This window comes from Erithacus rubecula (genome assembly GCF_903797595.1).
Source record: "Erithacus rubecula genome assembly, chromosome: 2".
Lineage (NCBI taxonomy): Eukaryota > Metazoa > Chordata > Aves > Passeriformes > Muscicapidae > Erithacus > Erithacus rubecula.
This window is the reverse complement of record NC_136685.1, coordinates 108,394,958-108,418,478: the sequence shown is the minus strand read 5'-3', so window position 1 is coordinate 108,418,478 and position 23,521 is coordinate 108,394,958. Positions and strand designations below refer to the sequence as shown.

The 23,521-nt window shown below is 54.1% G+C and overlaps 5 protein-coding genes across 6 annotated transcripts in view; 3 read left to right on the top strand and 2 right to left on the bottom strand.

The window, feature by feature from the left end:
• The window catches only part of FBLN7 (fibulin 7), a 101,166-nt gene that overhangs the window by 55,903 nt on the left and 21,742 nt on the right, over positions 1 to 23,521 (bottom strand). The gene's annotated exons all lie outside the window — the stretch shown is intronic.
• Positions 1,844 to 7,734, top strand: GZF1 (GDNF inducible zinc finger protein 1). Its single transcript, XM_079298957.1, has 6 exons — positions 1,844 to 2,338; positions 2,432 to 3,011; positions 4,498 to 4,592; positions 4,843 to 5,010; positions 5,810 to 5,967; positions 7,407 to 7,734. Exons 1-6 carry the CDS (start codon positions 1,858 to 1,860, stop codon positions 7,719 to 7,721), a joined length of 1,797 nt encoding a protein of 598 aa, XP_079155083.1. The 5' UTR covers positions 1,844 to 1,857; the 3' UTR covers positions 7,722 to 7,734.
• On the bottom strand, positions 10,398 to 15,515 carry LOC306798415 (beta-soluble NSF attachment protein). Its single transcript, XM_079298444.1, has 11 exons — positions 15,404 to 15,515; positions 13,957 to 14,036; positions 13,604 to 13,720; positions 13,415 to 13,461; positions 13,239 to 13,316; positions 12,624 to 12,679; positions 12,411 to 12,495; positions 11,801 to 11,905; positions 11,543 to 11,611; positions 11,322 to 11,372; positions 10,398 to 10,596 (listed from the first exon to the last, which is right to left on the bottom strand). Exons 1-11 carry the CDS (start codon positions 15,499 to 15,501, stop codon positions 10,492 to 10,494), a joined length of 891 nt encoding a protein of 296 aa, XP_079154570.1. The 5' UTR covers positions 15,502 to 15,515; the 3' UTR covers positions 10,398 to 10,491.
• On the top strand, positions 15,742 to 18,486 carry LOC306798752 (uncharacterized protein; the record flags this gene model as incomplete). The annotated part of the gene is made up of 4 exons (XM_079298956.1): positions 15,742 to 16,542; positions 16,630 to 16,810; positions 16,931 to 18,441; positions 18,483 to 18,486. Exons 1-4 carry the CDS (start codon positions 16,337 to 16,339, stop codon positions 18,484 to 18,486), a joined length of 1,902 nt encoding a protein of 633 aa, XP_079155082.1. The 5' UTR covers positions 15,742 to 16,336.
• LOC306798028 (uncharacterized protein) lies at positions 18,479 to 22,769 on the top strand. Its single transcript, XM_079297802.1, has 5 exons — positions 18,479 to 20,038; positions 20,555 to 20,794; positions 21,050 to 21,222; positions 21,459 to 21,576; positions 22,333 to 22,769. The coding sequence occupies exons 1-5, from the start codon at positions 18,533 to 18,535 to the stop codon at positions 22,591 to 22,593; spliced, it is 2,298 nt and encodes a 765-aa protein (XP_079153928.1). The 5' UTR covers positions 18,479 to 18,532; the 3' UTR covers positions 22,594 to 22,769.

The window sequence follows — 23,521 nt, the reverse complement described above, 5'->3', positions numbered from 1 at the left end:
ATTGCCTTTAATTATCTGGTCCAGCTTTTCCCAAACTCTCCCTACTCGCAGGCTTTCTGCACGCACTGGGAATTTTTTAAATGGTGCAAGGAGCAATTGGAAGGAAAGGACTCTCAGGGGCTGAATTGAAACAATTAAACAGTTAATGAGTAAAACTTAATTGAAGCCGTGCTCTGTTTTTAACGGGAAAATCCATGAGTCTGGGGAAGAGATGGATGGTGGTGAAACTTAAGTAGGGGGGGGGGAATGCTTCAAAGGAGGGATTTATCTTGGGAAAAAGATTGGAAGCGCCTCCTGATCCCAAATTTATCCCACTAAAGTTCAGAGATTTTTACCTGGGTTGGAATAAGTTTATGTGTTAATGCAGAGTCTCCAATGCTTTGCCCCCCCCCCCCATCCACACATTTCCCAGCTGGAAATCGCTGAGCTCTTCCCAGAGAACTCCAGGTCCTGGAAGTGACAGCAAAGGCAGAACAGGAGGTTCCCTTCCAGCTCCCAAGTCAGCTTTTTGCCTGTGTGCTGAAATTCCAGCTGATTTTGGAAGCTTTCCACGGCAGCAGAGCCTTGTTTGTGTTCCAGCTTGGATCACTGAGTTATCCCAAAATTGTTGGATGAATTATTTGGCAGCTCAGAATCAGATCTGACTTTTATTTATTTTTTTTCCCCCCAGATCCATGACAGGAATGCTCACCGGAGAAGCTTCTTGATCCACCTGACACCAAAAAAAAAGACCCACAATTGGTCCAAAATCGAGACTTTGCCGGAAGCAAATCCAGGAGGAGAGGCTGAAATTTGGTCTGTTGGCCACGGGAAGCTTTATAAACCAGAAAGTGCTAAAGCAGCAGCAGCAGCCTTGGGGACACTGGGGACACCTCCCTTTCTGTACTTATAAAATGCCCAGGGGTGGGAATTGCACCCTGTAAATCCCCCTTTAATAAAGCTGTCAGTGTCCCCCAGCCCGTCCTTCCTTCACCGGCCCGGCTTTCCTCGGGGGAAAATTTGGGAATTTCGGGGCTAGGCCGCGTTGCCTAGCAACGCGCGGCGCGCTGCGTGACGTCACTTCCGGGGGTCGTGGCGCCTCAGCGCTTCCGGCCGCGCCCGGGGCTGAGCGGGAGCGGCGACCGGGAGCGAACCGGGAATAAACCGGGAATAAACCGGGAACAAACCGGGAACGGGCCACAAACCGTGAGTGCGGCAACCGCCATCTTTTCCTCTTCCCGCCTTATTCCTCCTCCTCCTCCTCTTTTTTTCCCTCATTTTTTCCCCATCCCTTTTTTTCTCCGCCCTCTTCCTCTCCTTGTTTTCCCCCTTTCCTCTCCCTTTTTTTTTCTCCCCCCATCCCTCCATTCCCATGGGAATTTGGTTGGAAGGGGCACTTTGGGGGTTTTCTTCCCCCCGATTCCCCTTTAGTCTGGAGTTTTTTGCCTTTTTCCAGCCTCTGGAAATGGGGGGATATTCCTGGGAAACCGACTGTGCTCAAATGGGAATTAGGGGGTTAAAAATAATTTTATTGGGCTGAAAAAGCGGCGCATGGTTTATAAAGGGAGACATCGCTTAATTCCCTGTTTCAGGCATTCCTTTAGGATCGAGGCTAACCCTTGCTTAACCTCGCCTTCCTTTTATCGCCTGCTGAGGCTGGGAATCATCCCTGAATTCCAGGTTCGCTCCATCCCTATCCTGCCTTCTGGCAGCCCGAAGGGTCTCATGGAATATGAGGGTTGGGATTAAAGCTCAGCTTCCCTCACTCCACGGTTTAGCTGAGGATTTGGAGATCCGAGCTTGGACCAGATGATCTCTGATCTCCTCCCAACCCCTGCCCCTTTCCCTCATCATCTCATCCCCCAGGGGACAGGAATCATGGAGAGCCCCCCGGTGCTGCTGGAATCCAAGTCCTCTCCTCTCAACCTTCTGCACGAGATGCAGCAGCTGCGGCTGCTGGGCCACCTGTGCGACGTGACGGTCAGCGTGGAGTACCAGGGCGTGCGCGCCGACTTCCCGGCGCACAAGGCCGTGCTGGCGGCCACCAGCAAGTTCTTCAAGGAGGTTTTCCTCAACGAGAAGCCCGTGGACGGGCCCCGCAGCAGCGTGTTCCTGGACGAGGTGCAGGTGGCGGATTTCGCCTCCTTCCTGGAGTTTGTCTACACGGCGCGCGTGGAGGTGGAGGAGGACAGGGTGCAGCGCATGCTGGAGATGGCCGAGAGGCTCAAGTGCCTGGATCTCTCCGAGACCTGCTTCCAGCTCAAGAAGCAGATGTTGGAATCCGTGCTGCTGGAGCTGCAGAGCTTCTCCGAGTCGCAGAGCCCCGAGGAGGAGGAGGAGGAGGAGGAGGAGGAGGAGGGTGGTGGTGCTGCTGGCAACGCCGCGCCGCCGGAGCGGGAGGATCCTCCCGAGTCCTCCCAAGCCGAGGAGAGGGCGGACAAGAAGAAGGAAGCTCCTTACTCCAAGATCCGCCGTGCCAGCGGGCGGCTGGCGGGCAGGAAGGTGTTTGTGGAGATCCCCAAGAAGAAATACACCCGCCGGCTGCGCGAGGAGCAGCAGCGACCCGCGGACGCCGAGCAGGAGGAGGACGCCAACCACCGCGACGCCGGCTCCCCTTTCAAATGCTCCACCTGCCACAAAGAATTCCTCTACGAGAAGAGCTTCCTGAAGCACACCCGGCAGAGCCACGGCGCCGCCGCCCCGCCCGAGCTGCGCTGCGACACCTGCGGCCAGACCTTCGCCAACCGCTGCAACCTGCGCGGCCACCAGCGGCACGTGCACGGCGGCGAGCGCCGCTTCCCCTGCGAGCTCTGCGCCAAGCGCTTCAAGCGCCGCAAGGACGTGCGCCGCCACGTGCTGCAGGTGCACGAGGGCGGCGGCCGGCGCCACCCCTGCCACCTGTGCGGCAAGGGGCTCAGCTCCCGCACCGCCCTGCGCCTGCACGAGCGCACGCACACCGGCCACAAGCCCTACGGCTGCCCGCAGTGCCCCGCCAAGTTCTCGCAGCCCTCCGCGCTCAAGACCCACATGAGGTGAGGGGCAGCGGCGCTGGTTTGGATCTGGGGGTGCCCAGGCACTTGTTTGCCCTCTCAGGGCTTCCCCAGATCCTTGTTTACTCTTTAAAGTCTTCTCCGATCCTTGTTTTCTCTCTCAGGGCTTCCCCGATCCTTGTTTTCCCTCTCAGGGCTTCCCCAGATCCTTGTTTACTCTTTAAAGTCTTCTCCGATCCTTGTGTTCCCTCTCAGGGCTTCCCCAATCCTTGTTTACTCTTTAAAGGCTTCCCAGTTCCCTGTTTTCTCTCTCAGAGCTTCCCAGATCCCTGTTCGCACTTTCAGGGCTTCCCAGATCCCTGTCTTCTCTTTAAAGGCTTCCCAAATCCATGTTTTCTCTTTAAAGGCTTCCCAAATCCATGTTTTCTCTTTTGGGGCTTCCCAGGTCCCTGTTTTCTCTGTCAGGGCTTCCCAGATGCCTGTTTTCTCATTCAGAGCTTCCCACATCCCAGTTTTCTCTTTCAGGGTTTCCCAAATCCCTCTTCTCTCTTTAAAGGATTCCCAGATCCCCCTTTTCTCTTTAAAGGCTTCCTAGATCCCTGTTTACTCTTTCAGGGCTTCCCAGATCCCTGTTTACTCTTTCAGGGCTTCCCAGATCCCTGTTTTCTCTTTAAAGGCTTCCCAGATCCCTGTTTTCTCTCTCAGAGCTTCCTAGATTCCTCTTTTCTCTTTCAGGGATTCCCAGATCCTTGTTTTCTCCTTCAGGGCTTCCCAGATCCCTCTTTTCCCTTTTAGGAGTTCCCAGATCCATGTTTTCTCATTCAGGGCTTCTCAGATCCCTGTTTTCCCTCTCAAGACCTCCCAAATCCTAATTTTGTCTTTCAGGGCTACCCAGATCCCTAGTTTCTTTTTCAGAGCCTCCCAAATCTTTATTTCCTCATTCAGGGTCTCCCAAATCCCAATTTTCTCTTTCAGGGTCTCCCAAATCCCAATTTTCTCTTCCAGGGCCTCCTTAGAGACAACCCAAAGACAAATATGGAAAGATTTGGGAAGGATCTGGCAGAATTTCCAATGAGAAAATGCAGGATCTGGGGGAGAAACAGGGAAAATAAAGGATCTGGGAACAGGAGGAGATGGCATCACCAATGTCACCCACACACAGCTGGGTTTTATCTGTCCAGGGTATTTTTATCAGGAGGGAAAAAAAAAATCATCCCTGAGGGATTTTAATCTCATTTTGTCAATATTTTATCTCCCTCAGGGCATTTTGATAAGGGAAAAATCATCCCTGAGAGGTTTAATCTCATTTTTTTTAGCATTTTATCCATCTCAGGGCATTTTGATAAGGGGAAAATATCATCCAGATATTTCCCAGAGCCCGGAATTTTCTAAATTAAATTTTTCTACATTGAAAAGTTCTTGTTTTTTTCCCATTTTTTGGACGTGGGTGTTGATGCAGCTCTAAGCATGAGTGGGAATGAGGGAAAGGCTCATCCTGAAGTTTGAAAATTCCCTTTTTTCCTTGCAGGATCCACACAGGGGAAAAACCTTTTGTGTGTGATGAGTGTGGGGCCCGTTTCACCCAGAACCACATGCTCATCTACCACAGGCGTTGCCACACAGGTGAGGCTGCAAAACTGGGAAAAAAATCCAACCCTGCACATTCCAGGGAAACTGCAACTCTGCTTTTTAATCTGCATTATTATGGATAAAATGAGATGTTGTCACCCAGTGGTTGGGTTAGGTTTGGTGCAAGCTGGGACAGGGGAAGGTGTGCTGGAAAAGGGGAATGGTTTGGAATTTTAAAAGTCCCAGGAGTAAATTCCAGATATTGAAGTGCATTCCTAAATCTCTGCTGGTTTCATTTTTTTAGGGGAAAGGCCTTTTATGTGTGAGACCTGTGGGAAGAGCTTTGCTTCCAAGGAATACCTGAAGCACCACAACAGGATCCACACAGGATCCAAGCCCTTCAAGTGTGAGGTTTGCTTCAGGACCTTTGCCCAGAGGAATTCCCTCTACCAGCACATCAAAGTGCACACAGGTAGGTTGTGATGTGCCCCTTTCCTTGGATTGCACCCCTCTATTATTCCAGCAAGGAATTCTCAGCCAGGTTTTTCTCCCTGCTTGATGCATTGTGCCTTAACAACCCAGGGGAATGCTTGAAAATTTGCACTGAGAAACACAAAAATCCCACAGAAATTGCACAAGAAATGGTCAGAAAAACTCCTAATATCTGCACAAAAAAAAAAAAAAACCAAAACCCAAACATGGCCCCAAAATCCTGTGAGATTCCAGGAATTTTTGAGGAAGAAACTGGGGAAGTGAGTGGGGAAAATATCCAGCTCAAAACAGCCCAAAAAGCCAGAAAATCACATGAACCATGGCCCAAAAACTCCTGAAATCCATTCTAAAACACCTAAACTCTGCCAAAATTCCAAGGACTGCTGGGAAAAACATCAGGAAAAATCCAGGAAAAATTGAGCCTAAGAAACCAGAAAAGTCCCTGAAAGTTTGCACTAAGAAATGAAGAACCCCCTAAGAATCAAACTAAAAAATTCCCCAAAGTTGCACTGGAACACCCCAAAGCTGTCCAAATTCCAGGTGTTGTTGGGAAAAACTCTGCCATAAAAACAGGAAAAATCCTTTGGAATTGGCACTGAGAAACACAAAAACCCCCCAGAAACTGCACCAAAAAAATGACCAGAAAAACTCCGAATACCAGCCCCAAAAACCAGTGCGAGCCCAGGGATTTCTGGAAAAGGAAAAGAGGAAAAAACTGGTAAAAGTTGGCGAATATCTAGAGGAAATATGACGTGAAATTGCCGTGTTTTCCCCCCCAGGGGAGAGGCCCTACTGCTGCGACCAGTGTGGGAAGCAGTTCACGCAGCTGAACGCGCTGCAGCGGCACCACCGCATCCACACGGGAGAGAAACCCTTCATGTGCAGCGCCTGCGGCCGCGCCTTCACCGACAAATCCACGCTGCGCCGCCACACCTCGGTGAGGAGCAGCCCCAATCCAATCCAATCCAACCCCAATCCAATCCAATCCCAAATCCACGCTGCGCCGCCACACCTCGGTGAGGAGCAGCCCCAATCCAATCCAATCCAATCCAATCCCAATCCAACCCCAATCCAATCCCAAATCCACGCTGCGCCGCCACACCTCGGTGAGGAGCAGCCCCAATCCAATCCAACCCCAATCCAACCCCAATCCAACCCCAATCCAATCCCAAATCCACGCTGCGCCGCCACACCTCGGTGAGGAGCAGCCCCAATCCAATCCAATCCAACCCCAATCCAACCCCAATCCAACCCCAATCCCAAATCCACGCTGCGCCGCCACACCTCGGTGAGGAGCAGCTCCAATCCCAATCCAATCCAACCCCAATCCAACCCCAATCCAATCCAATCCCCATCCCAATCCCAAATCCATGCTGCGCCGCCACACCTCGGTGAGGAGCAGCTCCAATCCAACCCCAATCCAACCCCAATCCAATCCCAATCCAACCCCAATCCAATCCCCAATCCAATCCCAGTCCCAAATCCACGCTGCGCCGCCACACCTCGGTGAGGAGGAGCTCCAATCCAATCCCAATCCAACCCCAATCCAACCCCAATCCAACCCCAATCCCAAATCCACGCTGCGCCGCCACACCTCGGTGAGGAGCAGCTCCAATCCCAATCCAATCCCAATCCCCATCCCAATCCCCATCCCAAATCCACGCTGCGTCGCCACACCTCGGTGAGGAGCCACCCCATCCCAATCCTGGGAGCACCTCCTGCACTCCTGGGGTTCACCTTGGTGCTGTCCCTATCCCAATCCCAGGAGCACTTCCCACATTCCTGGAGTTCAGTACTATCCCCATCCCAATCCTCATCCTGGGAGCACAGCCCCCATTCCTGGAGTTCACCTTGGTACCATCCCAATCCCAATCCTGGGAGCATCTCCCACACTCCAGGGGTTCACCTTGGTACTGTCCCCATCCTGGGAGCACCTCCCACATTTCAGGGATTCACCTCAGTACTGTCCTCATCCCAATCCCCATCCTCATCCCAATCACCATCCCACAAGCATCTCCCACATTCCTGGGGTTTTCACCTTGGTACTGTCCCAATCCTGGGAGCACCTCCCACATTCCTGGTGTTCCATGCACTGGGCAGACCTCAGAGATGGAATGGGATGTTGGGAAGGAATTCTTCCCTGGGAGGTTGGGAGGGTGCTGGCACAGTTTTCCCAGGAAACTGTGGGTGCTGCATTCCTGGAATTGTTCAAAACCAGCTTGGAGCAGCCTGGGATAGGGGAAGGTGTCCCTGAATCAACCCAACCATTCCACAACTCCAAACCAAAAACCACCATCAAACCCAATCTTGATCCATCCAGTTTTTTCCCTTGCCATCCCATCCCTAACCTCCTCTCTGCTGGTTATTCCCTTTCAGATCCACGACAAAAACACCCCCTGGAAATCCTTCCTGGTCATCGTGGAAGGGGCAGCCAAGAACAACACGGAGGGACACAAAACGGAGCTTCCCGACGAGGAGTACCAGGTGTCCCCCAAAATCCCTGAGAAGCTGCTGCCCTTCCCAGAGAGCAGCCCCTACCAGGGCCTGGCAGCTGTGCCAGGAAATGGCAATTCCAGCACGGATTGTAAAGCTCCAGGAGCACAGGAATCCCTGCTGGGGGAGCTGGCCGTGCTCCACACGCAGACGGAGTCGGGGCAGCCCCAGCTCCAAGCCCTGGTGAACGTGGAATGATTTGGGATCACCCTGTCCTGAGGCTGCTCCCCTTGTACAGTCCTTGGCCTTGGGGAGGAGTGGATTTCCAGCTTTCCTGCTTGTGCAGGGTGGCACCACAGCAGGGAAGTGGATTCCCTGGGAGTTCAGGGGGTGGCTCAGGTACCTTGGTGGTGCAGGTTTGTTTTCCAGGGAATTCAGTGCCACATGGACAATCAGGAGAAGTGATGTTTTCTCCATGACATTTGCTGCGTTTCCCCCTGTGGAATCTCATCCAGGAAAAGTCTGGCTAAATTTGCTTTTCAGGAATTGTTGGTTTTTCTCTGCTTTTGCCAAAGATCCCAAATAGTGGGAGCAGCTTTGGAGTTTCAGTCCAGGAGTTTGGAGTCTCCGAGCAGCAGAAAGGGGCAGGTGGCAGCCAAGTGCTGCTTCCTTGGTTTTACAATTCCATGGAAACCAGAGCAGTCTGGCACTTGGATCCTGTCCTCACCTCCCAGCTGCTCCAGCTCCCATGGAATTGGGCACTCAGGAGACCAAAACATCTCCTAGATCAAAGCCTGGGAAAAGGAGCTGTGCTGGAAAAGGCTTTTCCTGCTCCATTTTAGCAGACTGGGATTTGGGGCATTTCCCCTGGGCAGGGAAGGAGCCTTGGAATCTTGTCCAGCTGGGCTGACTCCTGTTTTTTTTTCACAACAGCAACTCATAATGCTTCAAACCTGCAGCTTTTCCCATTCCTTTGCCTGTCCCTGTAGTATTCCCACAGCAATTCCTCAGCTGAAGCTGTGAGCAGAACTTTGGGAAAGGTAAGCACAATCCAGCCTTGGTGAGACCCAGCAATAAAGACACCCCCTCCCCACCTGTGGCACAGAGCTATTTTTTGGGATAAAGGGATGGGGGAGGCATTCTCATGGAATTCTGAGCAGGAAAAAAGGGAATTTTTGTACCAGAGGACATTTCCAGGGGATTATATTTGAGATATTTATTCCTGCTGGAGCTCAGCTATTCCCAATGGAAGGAAAGGGGTTGTAGATATATTTAAAGGCTGAGCACTTGGATCTGGAGCTGGGGAATGTTTTGTACTCTGGGAACACAGGGAAGTGAGTTACTTGTTTGAGCTGTTCCTAATAAAATATGGAATATGGAGACCTCCCAGTGACTCAGTTGTGGGGATCCTCTGGAATATTGACAGGCTTGGAAAGTTCACCTGGAAAGGAGAAGATTCCCTGGAAACCTCAGAAGGGGCCTGCAGGGAGAAGTGGGAAGGATTCTTCATCAGGAATTGCACAGGAGGAAGGGAATTCAGGTGGGATCTTGGGAAGGAATCCTTCCTGTGAGGGTGAGCAGGCCCTGGAAGAGTTTTCCCAGAGAAGCTGTGGCTGCCCCATCCCTGGAAGTGTCCAGGGGGACAGTGGAAGGTGGCCCTGGAACAGGATGAGCTTTGAGGTCCCTTCCCACCCAAACCATCCCAGCATTCCAAACTGGAATTGAAGGAGCCTCCATCACCCCACCACGCTCCAGAAGAAGCACTTCCCCTCCTTCCATCCATGATGTTCACTTTATTCATGTACAGAGTCACACCAAACATGATATTCTTGCTAAGGCCATTTCCTTAAATTAAGTTTTCCAAGTAGAGAGTGATGAAGTGGGGCAGGGATACAGCGGGAGTGGCGGAATTGTCACCTGGGAACCGTCACAATTCACCATGGATACAGCAGAGGACATGCTGGAGCTACTCACACACAACTACCAGGTGTAGGGATGGAGTAACAGCCCTCCTGCTCCTCCTGTCCTACAGCACCCACACGGGGAAGGGCAGCAGAACCCAAAAAATGCCGGGGAGAGAGAGGAGCCTCCCCTCATCCCAGCTCCCACACAAAGCCATTCCCGAGGGTGGGAATGGGGGGACTCCAGGTGCTGCCAAGCCTGGGGCTGGGGGATCCCCCTCCTCCCAAACCCAGGCTTTGCCCAATCTTTGGGATGAACACAAGGACCTGTGGGAAATAAAGAGATTGGGAAGGGGGGAGGGAAAGAAAAACACAGGACCAAGGAGAATTTGCCATGGATGGGGATTTTTGGTTTTCAGGACTTCGGAGCCCAACATTCCAACCTGACCTTTTCCAGAGGCTCCAGAACAGCCCTTAATGGACTTCACTCTTCCCAAAGAAGAAGCTCAATCCTCTCTCCTGAGCCACACATCCACCAATTCCTGCAGGAATTTCTCAACTCTTCCCAAGCAAACTCTGCCTCCCTGCCACCCAAATTCCAACGATGCTCCCGTGGGATCCAGGGGCGAGAATTTAGGGACATGTGGAGGGTGACATACAAAACTAGATCCTTCCTCGGGTGGAATAATTTGGGAAGTGGAGGGATGAACTAAAGTGGAAAATCAAGCCAAGAAAGGTGGAAGCAGGACCTGGAGCCGATCCTGGCACTCCTGGAATGCAAAACCCCCAAATCCAACCCTGGAGAACGGCAAGGTGGGAACACAAAGGGCTGGAAGCACTGGGCTGGCCCGGATGGAATATTTACATGCTGGAATCCACGGAAGAGCAGGAAAACCGGGAGCTGCAGGCACCGGGATGAGCAGGACCAAACCCCAAGAGGAGGAGGAGGAGGAGGAGGAAGAGGAGGAATTCCTCTCCAAGGGCTTCTCCCGCCTGGCATCCTTCACAGAGCGGGGGCTAAAGAAACACAGTGAGCCGCGGGAGCGGGAAGCGACGAAAGAAAGCGCGGGATCGGGTCGGGAATTCCCGAAAAGTCCTCGGCTGGAGGCGGGAGGGACCCGCGGGCGTCACTTGAGGTCGCCGTCGCCCTCGCCCTGGATGGTTTTCTTGATGCGCAGCAGCATCGTGGTGAGCCACTGATCCAGCCGCGAGATGGAGTCGAATTCCTTCACCTGCAGGAGGCAAAAAAAACGAGGATCAGGGAGCGGGGAGTGCCGGACACGGGCTGGGAGTGGATAAAGGGGAGGGGAGGAGGAGGGAAAAAACAAAGGAAAGGGAGGGGGAAATAAGGGGAAAAGAGAAATAAGGCAAAAGGGAAGCAAGGGCAAAAGCAAAGCAAGGGGGAAAAAACAGGAAGAGTGGAAAAGGGGAAAAGAGGAAAAAAGGGAAGAAGAGGAAGAGGGGAAAGGGAAAGAAACAAAGAGGGGGGAAAAGCAAAGGGGACAAAATAAGGAGAAATGGGGGGAAAATGCAAGGGGAAAGTGAGGGCAAACAAGGGAAAGGAAAAAAAAAAGGGAGAGGAAAAAGAGGGGAAAGGAAAAAGGGGGGTAGAAAGGAAGAAGGGGAAAATAGGGGGGAGAGTGGGAGGGAAACAAGGGACAGCAGAGGAAAAATAGGGAATGGAGGGAAAAAAATGGGGAAAAGAGGAAAGGCACAGTCCAGAGAAAAGTCTCTCCAAACCCACCCTGAGCACTTTAAGCTCATCTCAAACACCAAAGGAGCAAAGCCAGGCAGGATCTGAGCTCCCAGAAAACCCAGGAATGGGAAAGGAGGAAGCTGGGACCTTGCTGGAGCAGCTCTGCCCCAGCCCCTCTCTGCAGGTTCCCAAATCCTCAACAGGGCATCCCAAAAAAGAGAAGGAAGAAGCAGCACCCCCAGGGAATCCATGAGTACTCACTGCCTCAGTGTAGGCCTCACTGTTCTGCTCCTCATGAGCTTCCAGAAGTTTCTGGGAAAACAGCAGGAAAAATGAGGGAATAAATGCTCTGTTCCTGCATCTCATCCCACAGCACCCACCACAAAGGGGGTCTGGGTCAAACCCAGGGAAAAGCCAGCCCTCTAAAATGCTGGGAAAAGGGAGAAAAGCCCTGGAAAAGTGGGAAATTCCCAGTGACTCACTTTCAATAGCTTGCATTCCCTGGAATCTGTGAAAGCTGGGAACATCTCTTCATATTTCTCCAGTGCAAGCTGGAAGAGAGAAGAGATCCCTTCACACACCATCCTCGTTTTTTTAACCCAGGATTTCCCTTCCCCTCCTCAAATTTGGGAAAGCATCCAGGAATCCAGCAGTGGCAGAGAATTCCAGTCACTGCTGAGGAGGGATCAGGGATTTTGGGATCATGATGCTTCTCCCAGCAGAATTTTGGGATAACTGACCTTGGCATTCAGCTCATCCACGATGAAGTGACACAGGGCAGCTTTGAAGAAATATTCCTTGGCGCTGTACTTGAGCAGAGGGTTATCCATTGTGTTTGTTCCCACCTGGAAAAAAACAAAAAAAAATCAACAAAACACATGGAAAAAAGGGGCAGGCAAGGAAAGCCTGGATTCAATTCCACCCTGAGCCACAGGGCTGGGAGTAAAAAATGTGGAAAAAAATGCCAAAATGCTGTTGGGAAGCAGGGAGGTTTTGAACTTATCCCAAGGGAAGACAGATCCCAGCAGGCTGATCCTGGTGGATGAGAAAGTGGGAGAACAAATCCATTTGGGAAGAAGCTCTGGAAGTGCCCAGCTAAGTACCCAACCAGAGGCAGAGCTGCTAAATCCAGGAGGGAATTTTCTACCAAAGGATCTTGCAAACACATTCCAAGGGGAAATTTGGATGGACCCCTTTTCCTGGAAACACTAAAAAACCACAGATGTGACCACGCCGGGGGAACTCTGACCTCAGACAGCTTTTCCAGCTTGAACCATTCCCTGATTCTGGCAGCTGTGCTGACCCCCCCAGCCCTTTTCCTTGGGATTTTTCCTGGGATTTGCTGCTGACCTGCTCATAGATCTCGATGGCTTTCTGGTACTGCTCCAGCTGCGCCGCGTACGCCGCCACCTTCAGCAGACACTTGTTGGCAGAGCTGCAACCACACCCCAAAAAAAAAAAAATAATCAGGCCCTGAATCCCAAAAAATTCACCAGCCCCAGCACCCCATTCCAGCAGAGAAAAGTGGGATTGGGAGGAATTCTTGTCCTTCCCAAGACTTGCCTGTTGGATTCCTCTCCCTTGTAATAATCGGCTGCCTGCTCGTAGTGGGCGATGGCCTGGGGACAGAAATGGGGGATCAGGGGACAGCAGGATGGAAATTCCCCCCTGGAAAAGAATCCCTGAACCCCACCCGGCTTTATCCTGCAAAATCCCACAGGAGATCCGGGGAGCTTGGAAGTGGGAATATAAAAGTGACTGGAAATGGCTCTGTGACATTCCTGAGGTGCTTTTCCAGGGAGTTTGGAAGAGGGAATGAGGGATCAGTGGGGAAGTGACTGGAAATGGCTCTGTGACATTCCTGAGGTGCTTTTCCAATGGGAAAGGCCAGGAGGATCCTCGCTGGACACTCCAGAGTTTTGGGAATGCTCCAAGGGAGGCTCCAGGCTGGGATGCACCTACACTATGGGATGGGAATGGGGATGGGAATTCTCCAGCCCAGGGATGGTTTGGGTCAGGAGTGACCTCAAAGATGATCCAAATCCAGGGGGGGGAACACCTCCCACTATCCCGCAGAGCTCGGCTGTGGGCGTTCCCAGGAATGTGAGAAACACCGGTTTTGTGGGAAAACCGTGCGGGTGACGTCATTTATGACGTCACGGGCGGCGTCCCCCTGACCTTCTCGATGTCCACCAGCTCGGCCTCGTAGATCTCGGCGATGGTGATGTGGTGCTTGGCGGCGATGGTGAAGCGGCCCTGCCGAGGGAGGAGGATGAGGATGAGGATGAGGAGGGGCGGGAGGAGGCGCGGCAGTCCCGGGAATCCCGGGAATCCCCCCGCGGGAATGTTCTTACCATGTCCGTGTAGATATCGATGGCTGCGTTTAAGCAGTTGATGGCTTCTGCAGCGTGCGTGAGACACAATGGGAGAGACAACAGCGTCAGCCGCGCCCCCTGCCCCAATCCCACCCGCAATTCCCAAGGGAACCAACTCCTGACCCCACCCCAAAGCTCCTCCTGGGAAAGATTCCTCTGCTGCCTTACCCTGTGGATCTGCTTTTTTGTAGGCGTTCCCTGCGTCCACGAAGCTGGTGGCTGAGTCGTGCTTGCTCTGGAGCTGCATGTGCAGCTTGGCTGCCTGGCAAAAGGCATTTCCTGCCGCTGGAAAAGAAGGAATGTCGAGCCTTGGGAATGGGCAGGAATGAAGGTGATGCTGCCAGGAGCTGGAGGGATTTAGGGATGAAAGCTTCCCAAGCAGCATCACCAGCTGGGATTGTGAAATTCCTCCAAAAACCTTCAGCTCCTTGCCTGTTTTTCCACGTTGAGTGGACACAGAGACCATTCCCCACTGGAATAATTCACCCCCACCCCCTCAGATCCCGGGATTTGGGACTCACCACTCCAGTTTTTGGCGATCTTGAACATGTTGGCAGCCCTGGTGTACATCTCACAAGCCTCCTCCACACGGGTGTTGCCCCTGGAATGCAGCAGGAATGCTCCTGAGGCCAGGCCAGCAGGGAACACAGCTCCAAAAATAAAACTGGCATTGGGAATTCTGGCCTCTCCAGGCTCTCTGAGGTCGATCCCACCTCCCCATTTTGGATTTGGGGGGCTCTCCAGAGATTCCAAGGTGCCAAAGGTGAGGTTTTTGGTAAGGAAATGCAGATTGATAGAGTCAGGTGGGATCAAGCTCTGTTCCCACAGAATAATAATTTAAAAAAAAAGGAATCCCAGAATCCTTAAGGCTGGAAAATCCATCCAACATCCCCCCAAGTGCCACATCCACACTGCTCTTAAATGGACCTCACGAGAAGGATGATTCCATTTCCCTCTCCATCCCTTGGGAATTCTGGAGCTTTTCTCCCCTCCCTCTCTGCCCCTGGCAGCTGAGCACGGTTGGTTTGGAAGCTCAGGCGGGATTTTTGGATCCCTCCTTGCCCTTGGAAAGCGCCAAAAAAAATTAGAAATAAAGGAATATTTCCTTCCACAACAGCTCTGATGGAGCAATTCCTGGGAGAGCCCAGGTGGGAAGAAGGAATTTGGCTGGACACTGCCAAGAGCCGAGTCACCCCCATTCCCCCACCTTCCCTTCCTCTTTTACTTTATTTTATATATATATTTTTTTTTAACTCCATCTGGTTTTAGCCCTGCAAATTACAAATTCCCGTCTCGAAATCTCCGCCCGTTGCCTCCGAGGATTTTCAGGAATTTGCTGCCCGGATTATGCCCCGGGAGCAGGCCCTGATTGATTAATCTGCCTGGAGGCCGGGGAGGAATTTCTATTTAAAACTTGTGCATTTCAGGGCGGCCGCAGCCGATTTTTCCGGGCTGATGGATTTAAAAAAAAAATAAAAATAAAAATAAAAATGCCAGGAGCATCGGGGATGTTTTTTCCTTAAAAAAAGAAATAAAATAAATAAATAAGGAAAAGCAAGAATGAGGTGGCCAAAGCAGCCCGTTTTCCAGGCAGGCCCGGGGAAAAGGACGCTCTGCCATTTTCTGGGAGAGATGATTCCCGCCGGGATAACGCCGCGATAAAAAGGGGGCAGGAGCCGCAGAGACCTCTGTGGCCATGGGTGGGAAAGCGGGATTGGACCGGGATGGGGCAGGAGTTGGGGAAAAGGGGGAAGAGGCGGATGGATGAGATGCGGAAGGAAATAGGGAAATAGGGAAATAGGGAAATAGGGAAGGGTGCGGATGGAGATGATGGGGAAGGAAGAAGGGATGGAGGAGATGGAGGGAGGGAGGGAGGTGGGAGAGGGGGATGATGCGGGGGGGAGATGCAGAGCTTGGAAAGGGGGGGAGAGCAGGAGATGGGATGCGGGAAAAGCGGGATGCGCTCACCCGAAGAGCCCCCGCAGGAAGGAATGCGAGCCCTTGACCCTCTTCTCGGCCTCCGCCATCAGCTGCACGGCCTCCCGCTCCTTGCCGGCGCTGTCCATGGCTTTTCCCTGCTTTTCCCCGCTGTTCCTGCGGCACCGGGAGCGCGGCGGGGCGGGGCGCGCGCGACGCGGGATGCGGGAGATGATGCGGGATGCGGCTCCTCCCGCCGGGTTATTCCCGGCTTAGTGCGGGCTCCGTGGCAGGGCAATCCTTATCCTGAAGGTTATTCACGTCGCTTCTCGGCCTTCCCGGGGAATTACCTCACCTGCGAGGCGGCAGAGATGAAGCTCGGATTTCCTGGGAATGCTCCGCGCTAAGGATGATCAGGAGAAGGGTCGCCTGTGTCCTTCCCCCGTTAGCTGAGCGCACATTTGGGTTGGCCAAAAACGCCCCTGGAGGGGGAAAACTGGGATATTCCTGCCTGATCCCTCCCCTGCGCACCCAGGCCGAGGGAATCCCGGAAGGCGCCGAACTACAACTCCCGGCGCGCCCCGCGGCCGGCGCGCCGCGTGACGTCACCGCCGCGCGCCCCGCCGTCTCCATGGCGACGCTGGCGCATTCCCGGCGTCGCTCCCATGGGAACGGCCCGCATGGCGTCCCGGGAACTGCGGGAATCGGGGGGAAAAAAAGAGCTGGCGCTCCCGATCCCTCCTCGCTGCGAGGGAATGCAGTGCCGCGAACAGCCCGTGATGATCCCGCGGGAAAGGAAATCCCGGCCCCGCTGTCCCAGCAATTCCAGGTGAGTCACCTGGTTCCAGGGCTGGGCGAAATTAAAGCCGGGAGCGTTTCCCCAGCCAGGAACTGCCGTCCCCATCCGAGCTCAGTGAGAAAACCGGGAATTCCACACTAGATCCCAATTAACCCTTGGGGTTTTTTCCCTTTTCCAGGCAGGACATGGAGCCTTTTCCTCTCTCTGAGCTCGGGCTCCCAACAGACAACAGAGCAATCCAGGGAATTCTCTGCCCCATGGCTGTGGAGCTGTGCCACCTCCTCCTCGCCCTGGAACAAGAAGGTGGGATTTGCCCAGCCTTTCCCAATCTGGGGGAAAAAGCAGGAAAATTATCCAAAGCTGTGGAAGAACTGGCCGCTGTGGCAAGGAGGTGAGGTGGGAAGAGATGGGAAAGGAGAGCCTGGAGAGGCGGGATTGGGAACAGACAGGAGTGCTGAGCACAGTCCTCCCATTCCAGGCTGTCTGAGCATCCTGGTGAGGAAGGGAGCACGGAGCTGGCTCCTGTGGGTGAATCCCTGCTCCAGGCTGGCAGGGATGTGCTGCTGGCAGCATCCCAGCTCCAGGAGCATCCAGAGAGCCCTCGGCACCGACAGCACCTGGCACTGGCTGCCAGGAGGATCCTGATGGAGACAGCAAAGGTGAGAGGGCACTGGGGAGGGAAAGCTCCAGCAGATCCACGGAGCAAACCACACCTCCAGGGGTAAAACAGGAATGGGAATTCCTGACCTGAGCAGCTTTCCTGCCTTGTTTCCTGTTAGCTCCTTCAGCTGGAAGAGGCTGCAGGGAAGAGGAGGATCACTGGTGCTGCCAGCTGGCTCCTGGAATGCCTGAGCGTGCTCCAGGATGCCCGGGATGCTTCAGGGCTGCTGGCAGCATTCCAGCCCTTTTCTGAGGCCCTGCTCCTGCTGAGCCACCTGACAGCCAAGCACATCCAGCAAATCCAAGAGTGTCCTGCAGGGAAGAGCTTGGCCCACGCCCTGCAGCTGCTCCATGAGTGTGTCCCACTCATCCACACAGCCCTGACGCGTCCCAGGGATTGCCCAGCTGACCTCTCCCAGGATCCCGTTTTCCAGCTGCTGGAGAGGACCATCAGGGAGCTGCTCTCCCTGCTCAGGGAGCCACAGGACAGGAGTGGGATCTTTTCCCAGCAGATGAGCAGCCTCCAGGCTCTCCTCTCCCACCCTGACCCCCTGCACCTCTCCGAGGGTGGGCTCAACTCCCACTTGGAAACCATCATCCTCCATGGAATGCTGCTGGCAGAGTCATCCAGGCTGGATCTGCAGCTGGAGCTGGTGCAACGCTGCTGGGTCCTGCTACAGCTGAGGAGGAGCATCTGCAGCCACATGAGCCAGAGGGAGGAACAGGGAGAACACAGGCTGGAGCAGGAATGTCACAGCCTGAGGGAGGAGCTGGGAAAACTGGACAGGGCAGCGCTCAGGGCCACGCTGTGCCAAATCCTGGAGGGATTCTTCCAGGAGAGGGAGCCCCTGAGGCAGCTGGCTGAAGGTGCCCTCAGCCTTGCTGCTTCAGGGTGTTTTCCAGCAGCACCTGGAGGAATTTTAAGGAAGCTGCAGCCCCTCATTGCTGCTTTCTTTGCCCAGGCCCAGCAGATGCTCCGAGCGGCCGATCTGGTCCTGGCCAGGTGTGCCAAGGCCCAGACTGCCAGGGAAATCCAGGAGGGTGTGGAGCACCTGCAGAGCCTGCTGGCCAGCCTCCCTTCCCTGCTCACAGAAATCAGCAGGAACTCCACGGAGCAGCTGCAGGCCCTGTGCTGTGCCTGGGCCAGAGCCACCCACAGCCTCCTGCGCTGCTTTGAGCAGAGCATTGGCACGAGGGAGCTGCTGGAGTTATCCCTCCTGGAGCTGGCCAGGCACAGGGAGTGGTGCCAAGAGGCACTGGAAGGCTGGGATGCCCAGGGATTCTCCTGGCATGCTGCTCACCTGGCGGGCTGGGCACGCTGGCTGGTGGCAGCCACCACCCGGCACCTGGACAGCGCCACCGATCCCATCTTCAGGAATGGGCTGCTGGTGTGGGTGGAGCAGCTGGCCAAATCCATCCTGGAGCTGGGAGAGGTCACTGCCCTCCTTCCTGGGAGGTTTTCCTGCCTCCAGAGCCGGGATGCCTTTTCCCAGGCAGTGAGCTCCCTGATGGACTCTGCTCTCCGTGTCCAAGCCGGGCTGGATGGCTCCAACCACCCCGAGATCCTCAGCCCGCTCCGGGAGCGTGTGAGGAGCACCGAGCTGCAGCTCAGCCTGTCCCACACCGGGAGGCACGAGGCAGAATTCCAAGGAGATTTCCAAAGCCATCCAGCTGACTTGCCCCTGGATGGGGACACAGGGACAGGGGACACACACCCTGTGATGGCAGCTCTGCTGGCAGCGTCCCGGGCCGGTGACACGGCCGCTGTCCGCGCTGTGTGCTCCGTGCTGCTGGAGCTCTCCCGTGGCTGTGTGGAAGCAGCACGGGAAGCACTGCCCCTGGCTGAGCCCCCCCAGCTCCAGCTGCTGCAGCAGCACCAGGATATCACAGCACTGACCCCACACATCATCAGCCTGGCCATGGAAACGGGCCCTGCTCCAGGCAGGCTGCTCCACGTGCCACTCAGGCTCTGGGGAAGGATCCAGGAGACTCAGGAGTGCCTGGCAGCTGTGGCAGGCTCTTGGAATGGTCTGGCCCAGCAAGTGCTTGGCTTTATCCTGTCAGGAGACGTTCCAAGAGGGAAGCAGGCTCTGGATGAGACCCTGCTGTGCTTAGCTGGAGCAGTGCGGGTGGCAGGAGACATTGCAAGCACAGCCTGCAGCAAGGAAAATCCCAGTCCCTCCCATGTCCAGGAGAGCTTTCTGCAGCTCCAAGCCGAGTTTTCCCGTGCTCAGCTGAACACCAAAGCATTCCTGGAGAAGGCAGTGTCCTTCAGGGAATCCTGTGGGATGGCAAAGGCCATCCTGGAGCTGCACGGTGCCCGCTGGGCCATTGGCATGTGTGTCCTGCTGGATGCCATGGATCAGTTCGTGGGCAGGGATGTCCTGTTCCTGAGGGAGCTGAGCAGAGCTGTGAGGAACAAGGCTGGCCCACGGAGCCTCCTGGCTGCTGTGGCTGAGAATTCCCTCAGGCTGCAGGAGGCTGCCCGGCTCTCCTTCTTATCCTGCCCTGGGGACCGCGGTGCCAGAGGGATCCTGGTGCTCCGGGAGGAGATCCAGGTGTTCATGGAAGCACTGCTGGATGTGTCCAACACCCTGCTGCTCTCCCCACTGCCTGCTGCCAGCTTGGCCATCCACTTTGAGCTCCTGAGGAGGGATGTGGCCCTCAGGGCCAAGGCGCTGCTGCTCCACATGGGAAGGGTCAACATGGAACAGCTGCAGCTCATCCAAGATGTGGTTGGAGCAGCTCTGTCCAACCTCACCCAAGAGCAGAGGGAGAGGAGCAAAGGAGGTTTTGAGGAGAAGGCAAATCAGCTCCTGGCTGATGTCCAGTGGGTCAGGAACACCCTGCAGGATGCTCAGCTCCCATCACAGCCTGACCTGCTGTCCATGGCTGAGCACCTCCTGCTGCTCACGGCTGACGTGCTGGGAAGAGCCCAGCAGCACTTCCAGAGCCACCAGGACACTGGGGATCCCTGCCAGGACACTGGGGATCCCTGCCAGGACAGTATGGTGTGGTACTGGTCAGCCAAGGCACATTACCTTGTTACACAGCTCCAGGTTATCCATGGAATGGACAGGGACATGCTGCAGCAGGAGTCACACTTCCCAGGATCACCCAGCAGCACAGCCAGGCTCTGCCCAGCCCCAGAGCCCACAGAGGCAGCAGGAGCTCAGCCACGCAGGAGCAGAGGAGCCAGAGGAGCTGTGCAGGAAGTGGGTGAGCTGGTATGGGAGCTCTGGTCCCTGGCAGGGTGTTGGTCAGGGCTGTTCTCATTCCTGGTGCTGCCAGCATGGAGCAGGAATGTGAGGGATGCTGGCAGGGCCTCTGGAGGTCAGCAGGCTGACCCTGGGCCACTGGGGCAGCTCAGGTTTCCAGCAGCCCTGGATTCCTGGATATCTGATGACATCCTACATCCATCCCACTCCACCATTTTCGAGGCAGGGGGGCTGTAGCAGTCTCCCTCACCTCCACGCATTCCCACTGGGAATACCAGCAACTCCATTCCCATGGGTGTCAGGAGAAGGGGGAGGCTTTGGCACAGACCCTTCAGCAAAGTGCTTTAGAGCTCTAATTGTGCTGGGAATTAATTGCAAACTGTCAGCTTGCAGGACACCCTACTCCCATTTGGAGATGGCTCCAAGGGCTTTGGATTTAGGGAGAAGGGCTGGTGGGAAGGTGGAATGGACCCAGCAAGGGGTGGGCAGCTCTCCCACCAACTTTACTCACCAAAATCTCTTCAGAAGCACCCAGGTGGAGGAGACCACTCAGCATCACTGCCTCCCCACATTCCAGGCTTGGCACCTGCTCCATTACTGCCTCAACAGCACCAGGATCCTTCCAGCATCTCCCCTGCAAAGCAGGAAAGAGGAAACTGTGACAAGTGGCAGGGTGGCCCCAGCAAGGTGTCCCAGGTGACCCAGGACATGGCCACGAGGATGCTGCACATGGCTCAGTTCCTGAGGAGGAAGGGCCCCATTGTGGTAAGGCAGCATTTCATCCCTCACTATTCCCTTAGGTTCACAGCAGCTCCATCCCAAATCCCTGTGTCACCCAGCTCTTGGGAGAGTGGCACCAGCTCTGTTTATGCAAAATGCTCCAAATTCCTTCCTCCTGGTTGGATGTGAGCTTGGCATCCTTTCCTTTTCCTCAGGAGCCTCCTGGACCCTCTCTGTTCTCCAGGAAAACCTTTGATTTTCCTTCTCTCCCCCATCCCATCGATTTTCATCCCATTCCAGAGCAAGGAGCAGTTTGTTGCCTGTGCCAGGCAAATGGTTTCTGATGGGCAGGTGGTTGTTAAGTTTGGGAACATCCTTGCCAAGCAGTGCCTGGACCAGAGATGCTCCATGGAGCTGCTCCGTGCCACCGAGCACACCCAGTCCATCAGCAGCCAGCTCAGCATCGTGGCCAGGTGAGCTGCCAGCACCTGGGATCACCTTTCCCAGGGCTATCCAAGAGGAATCCCTTCTCCAAGGAATGTGGGTGCTGTCCCCAGAGGTCCTAGGGGAGGTGGGTATTGTCCAAGAGTTGAGGAATAATTTGGAGGCCTCCCTTCCCTCCCTGGGTTTCACCAGCTGGGTTTGGGATAACAACACCATCAGGATGTCCAATGTCCTTCCAATAAAATCCTTTGGGATGTCTTTGAAGGGTGAAAGCAGTGACTAGGGAGAGCAAGGCCTCCTCTGAGCTGCTGCTGAGCAATGTGCAGAACCTCCTCCAAGCAATCCAGCACATCCTGAGGGCAGCTGAGGCAGCGTGTGTCAAAGTGAGTCCATTGTGGAAACAATTCCTAATTATTTGGGAGGGAAGGGTTGCTCCAAGCCCTCTCCAACTGCTCACCCTGCATCATCAAGGCACTGACTGTCCTTGAAGTCACCTTTACCTGTCCATTCCCCACTTAATTTTCACCTTTATTTGGAATTACTCCATGCTATCCTGTTTTATTCCCAAAAGCCAAATTCCCAAGAGTTTCCCATGCAGCTGCCATCAGCAGTCACCTGATCTGACTGTAAAGTCTGTGGGAGCAGAATTTTCCTGAAAAAAAAAGCTGGAAAACAAGTGCAAACACCACCAGCCTGTCCCTGAGGCAGCACTGCCACCTGAATCCCACCCTCCTTTATAATCCTACTGCTTTCCCTGGGATCAGCATCTCTTTTTTGAAGATCTTTTAGAATCCCATTTGCTGAACAATCAGCCCCAAGGGTGACAAAGCTCCTTCCATGCTTAATTAAACTTAAAACTTTTTCTATTTTCCCATTTTTAACTTTGCTGCTGCCAGCCTGGATTAGTGAGTTAATTAATCAATTTTGACTGTCTAGATCCCCAAGTCCTTTGTGATTTCCCTTTGGAAAATCCCGTGTTTATCAAGAAAGTGCCCTCCTTTCCTCTCCTGCAAGGGAGGAGCTTTTGAAGCATTAAGAGGTGGCAATGCCACGTGGATCACACACACATCAGCTGATCCAGACTTTTCCATAATTCAGGATGCACAGGGATATATTCAAGCAATTCCTCTGCCCAACAGGGTTTGGGACAGCCCTCAGCAGACCCTGAAGAAGAAGAAGTTGCTGCTTTCTGCCAGCAGTGGAGGAAAAAACTGACACAGCACAGAGCCAAGGAGGCTTTGAATTCCAACCGGGATGAATTAGGGCTGAGGAAAACTCGAGAGGCAAAGGCTGAGCCCACCCTGATGTCCCTGGTGCAAGAGCAAACCCCTCAGAGCAGGAATATCCCAAAGCATCCCAAACCCAGGAAAGGACCTACAGTCATGGACAGACACCTGTAAACCCAGAGAGAGGCTCCTTGTCCCACTGGCTCTGGAAGCAGAGGAGGAAAAGTTTGCAGTGTGAAGGATTCCTGCTGGAGTTTTTCCATCGTGGCAGGAAAACCATGGGGAGGCCAGGAATCTTCTGGTGAGTGTTTTACCTCCAGGTGGTGAGATGGGATGGATGGGGCTTTGGAGAATCCCTGCCCATGGCAGGGGGTGGAATGGGATGAGTTTAGGTCCCTTCCCACCCAAACTAATCCAGGATTCTGTGATCCAGAGATGCTCAGGCTTTCTGCTGTCTTCCAACCCTTCCTTCCTTCACATATCCAGGGATACACAGTGGGCAGCATTTTGTCTCACCTGCTGCCCCTGCAGATTTCTTCCCCAAATCCCACTGAGCCCCAGGATTCTTTCCTATCCAGAGCAAACATTCAATCCCCAAGATCACCCACCTCACAGCTTCCAGGGTATCCCAGACTGGTGCCACTGCTGCTCCTGCATCCTTGGCTCTGCACATCCCTCCTTCCCAGCCTCAGGATCACGAGTGGAAATGCTGCTCCCTGCTGGAATTCTGCAGGAGAGGTGGAAAGGACAAACAATCCAACAGCACAATCACAACTGGCTCCATGGTGGCTGCAGCCCATCCCACCCACCTTCCCCACACCAGGAATTCCATTACTTGCTTGGTGATGAGGAATCTCCTCCATATTCCCAGGAAAAGCAGCAGCAGGCACTCTGGAGATTCTGGGAAGATATCTGCAATGGATAAAGCAGGGGTGCATGGAGGAGAGGAAGAAGGAAGGGAAGGATTCTAGGAAGGATTCCAGGAAGGAATGGATTACTCCAAAATAACAATCCAGTTCTATGTCTGTTCTCTACTTTTCCTACCAAAAAAAAAAAAAAAAAAAATCAAATTAATGGAAGGCAAACTGGAACCACGATTGCC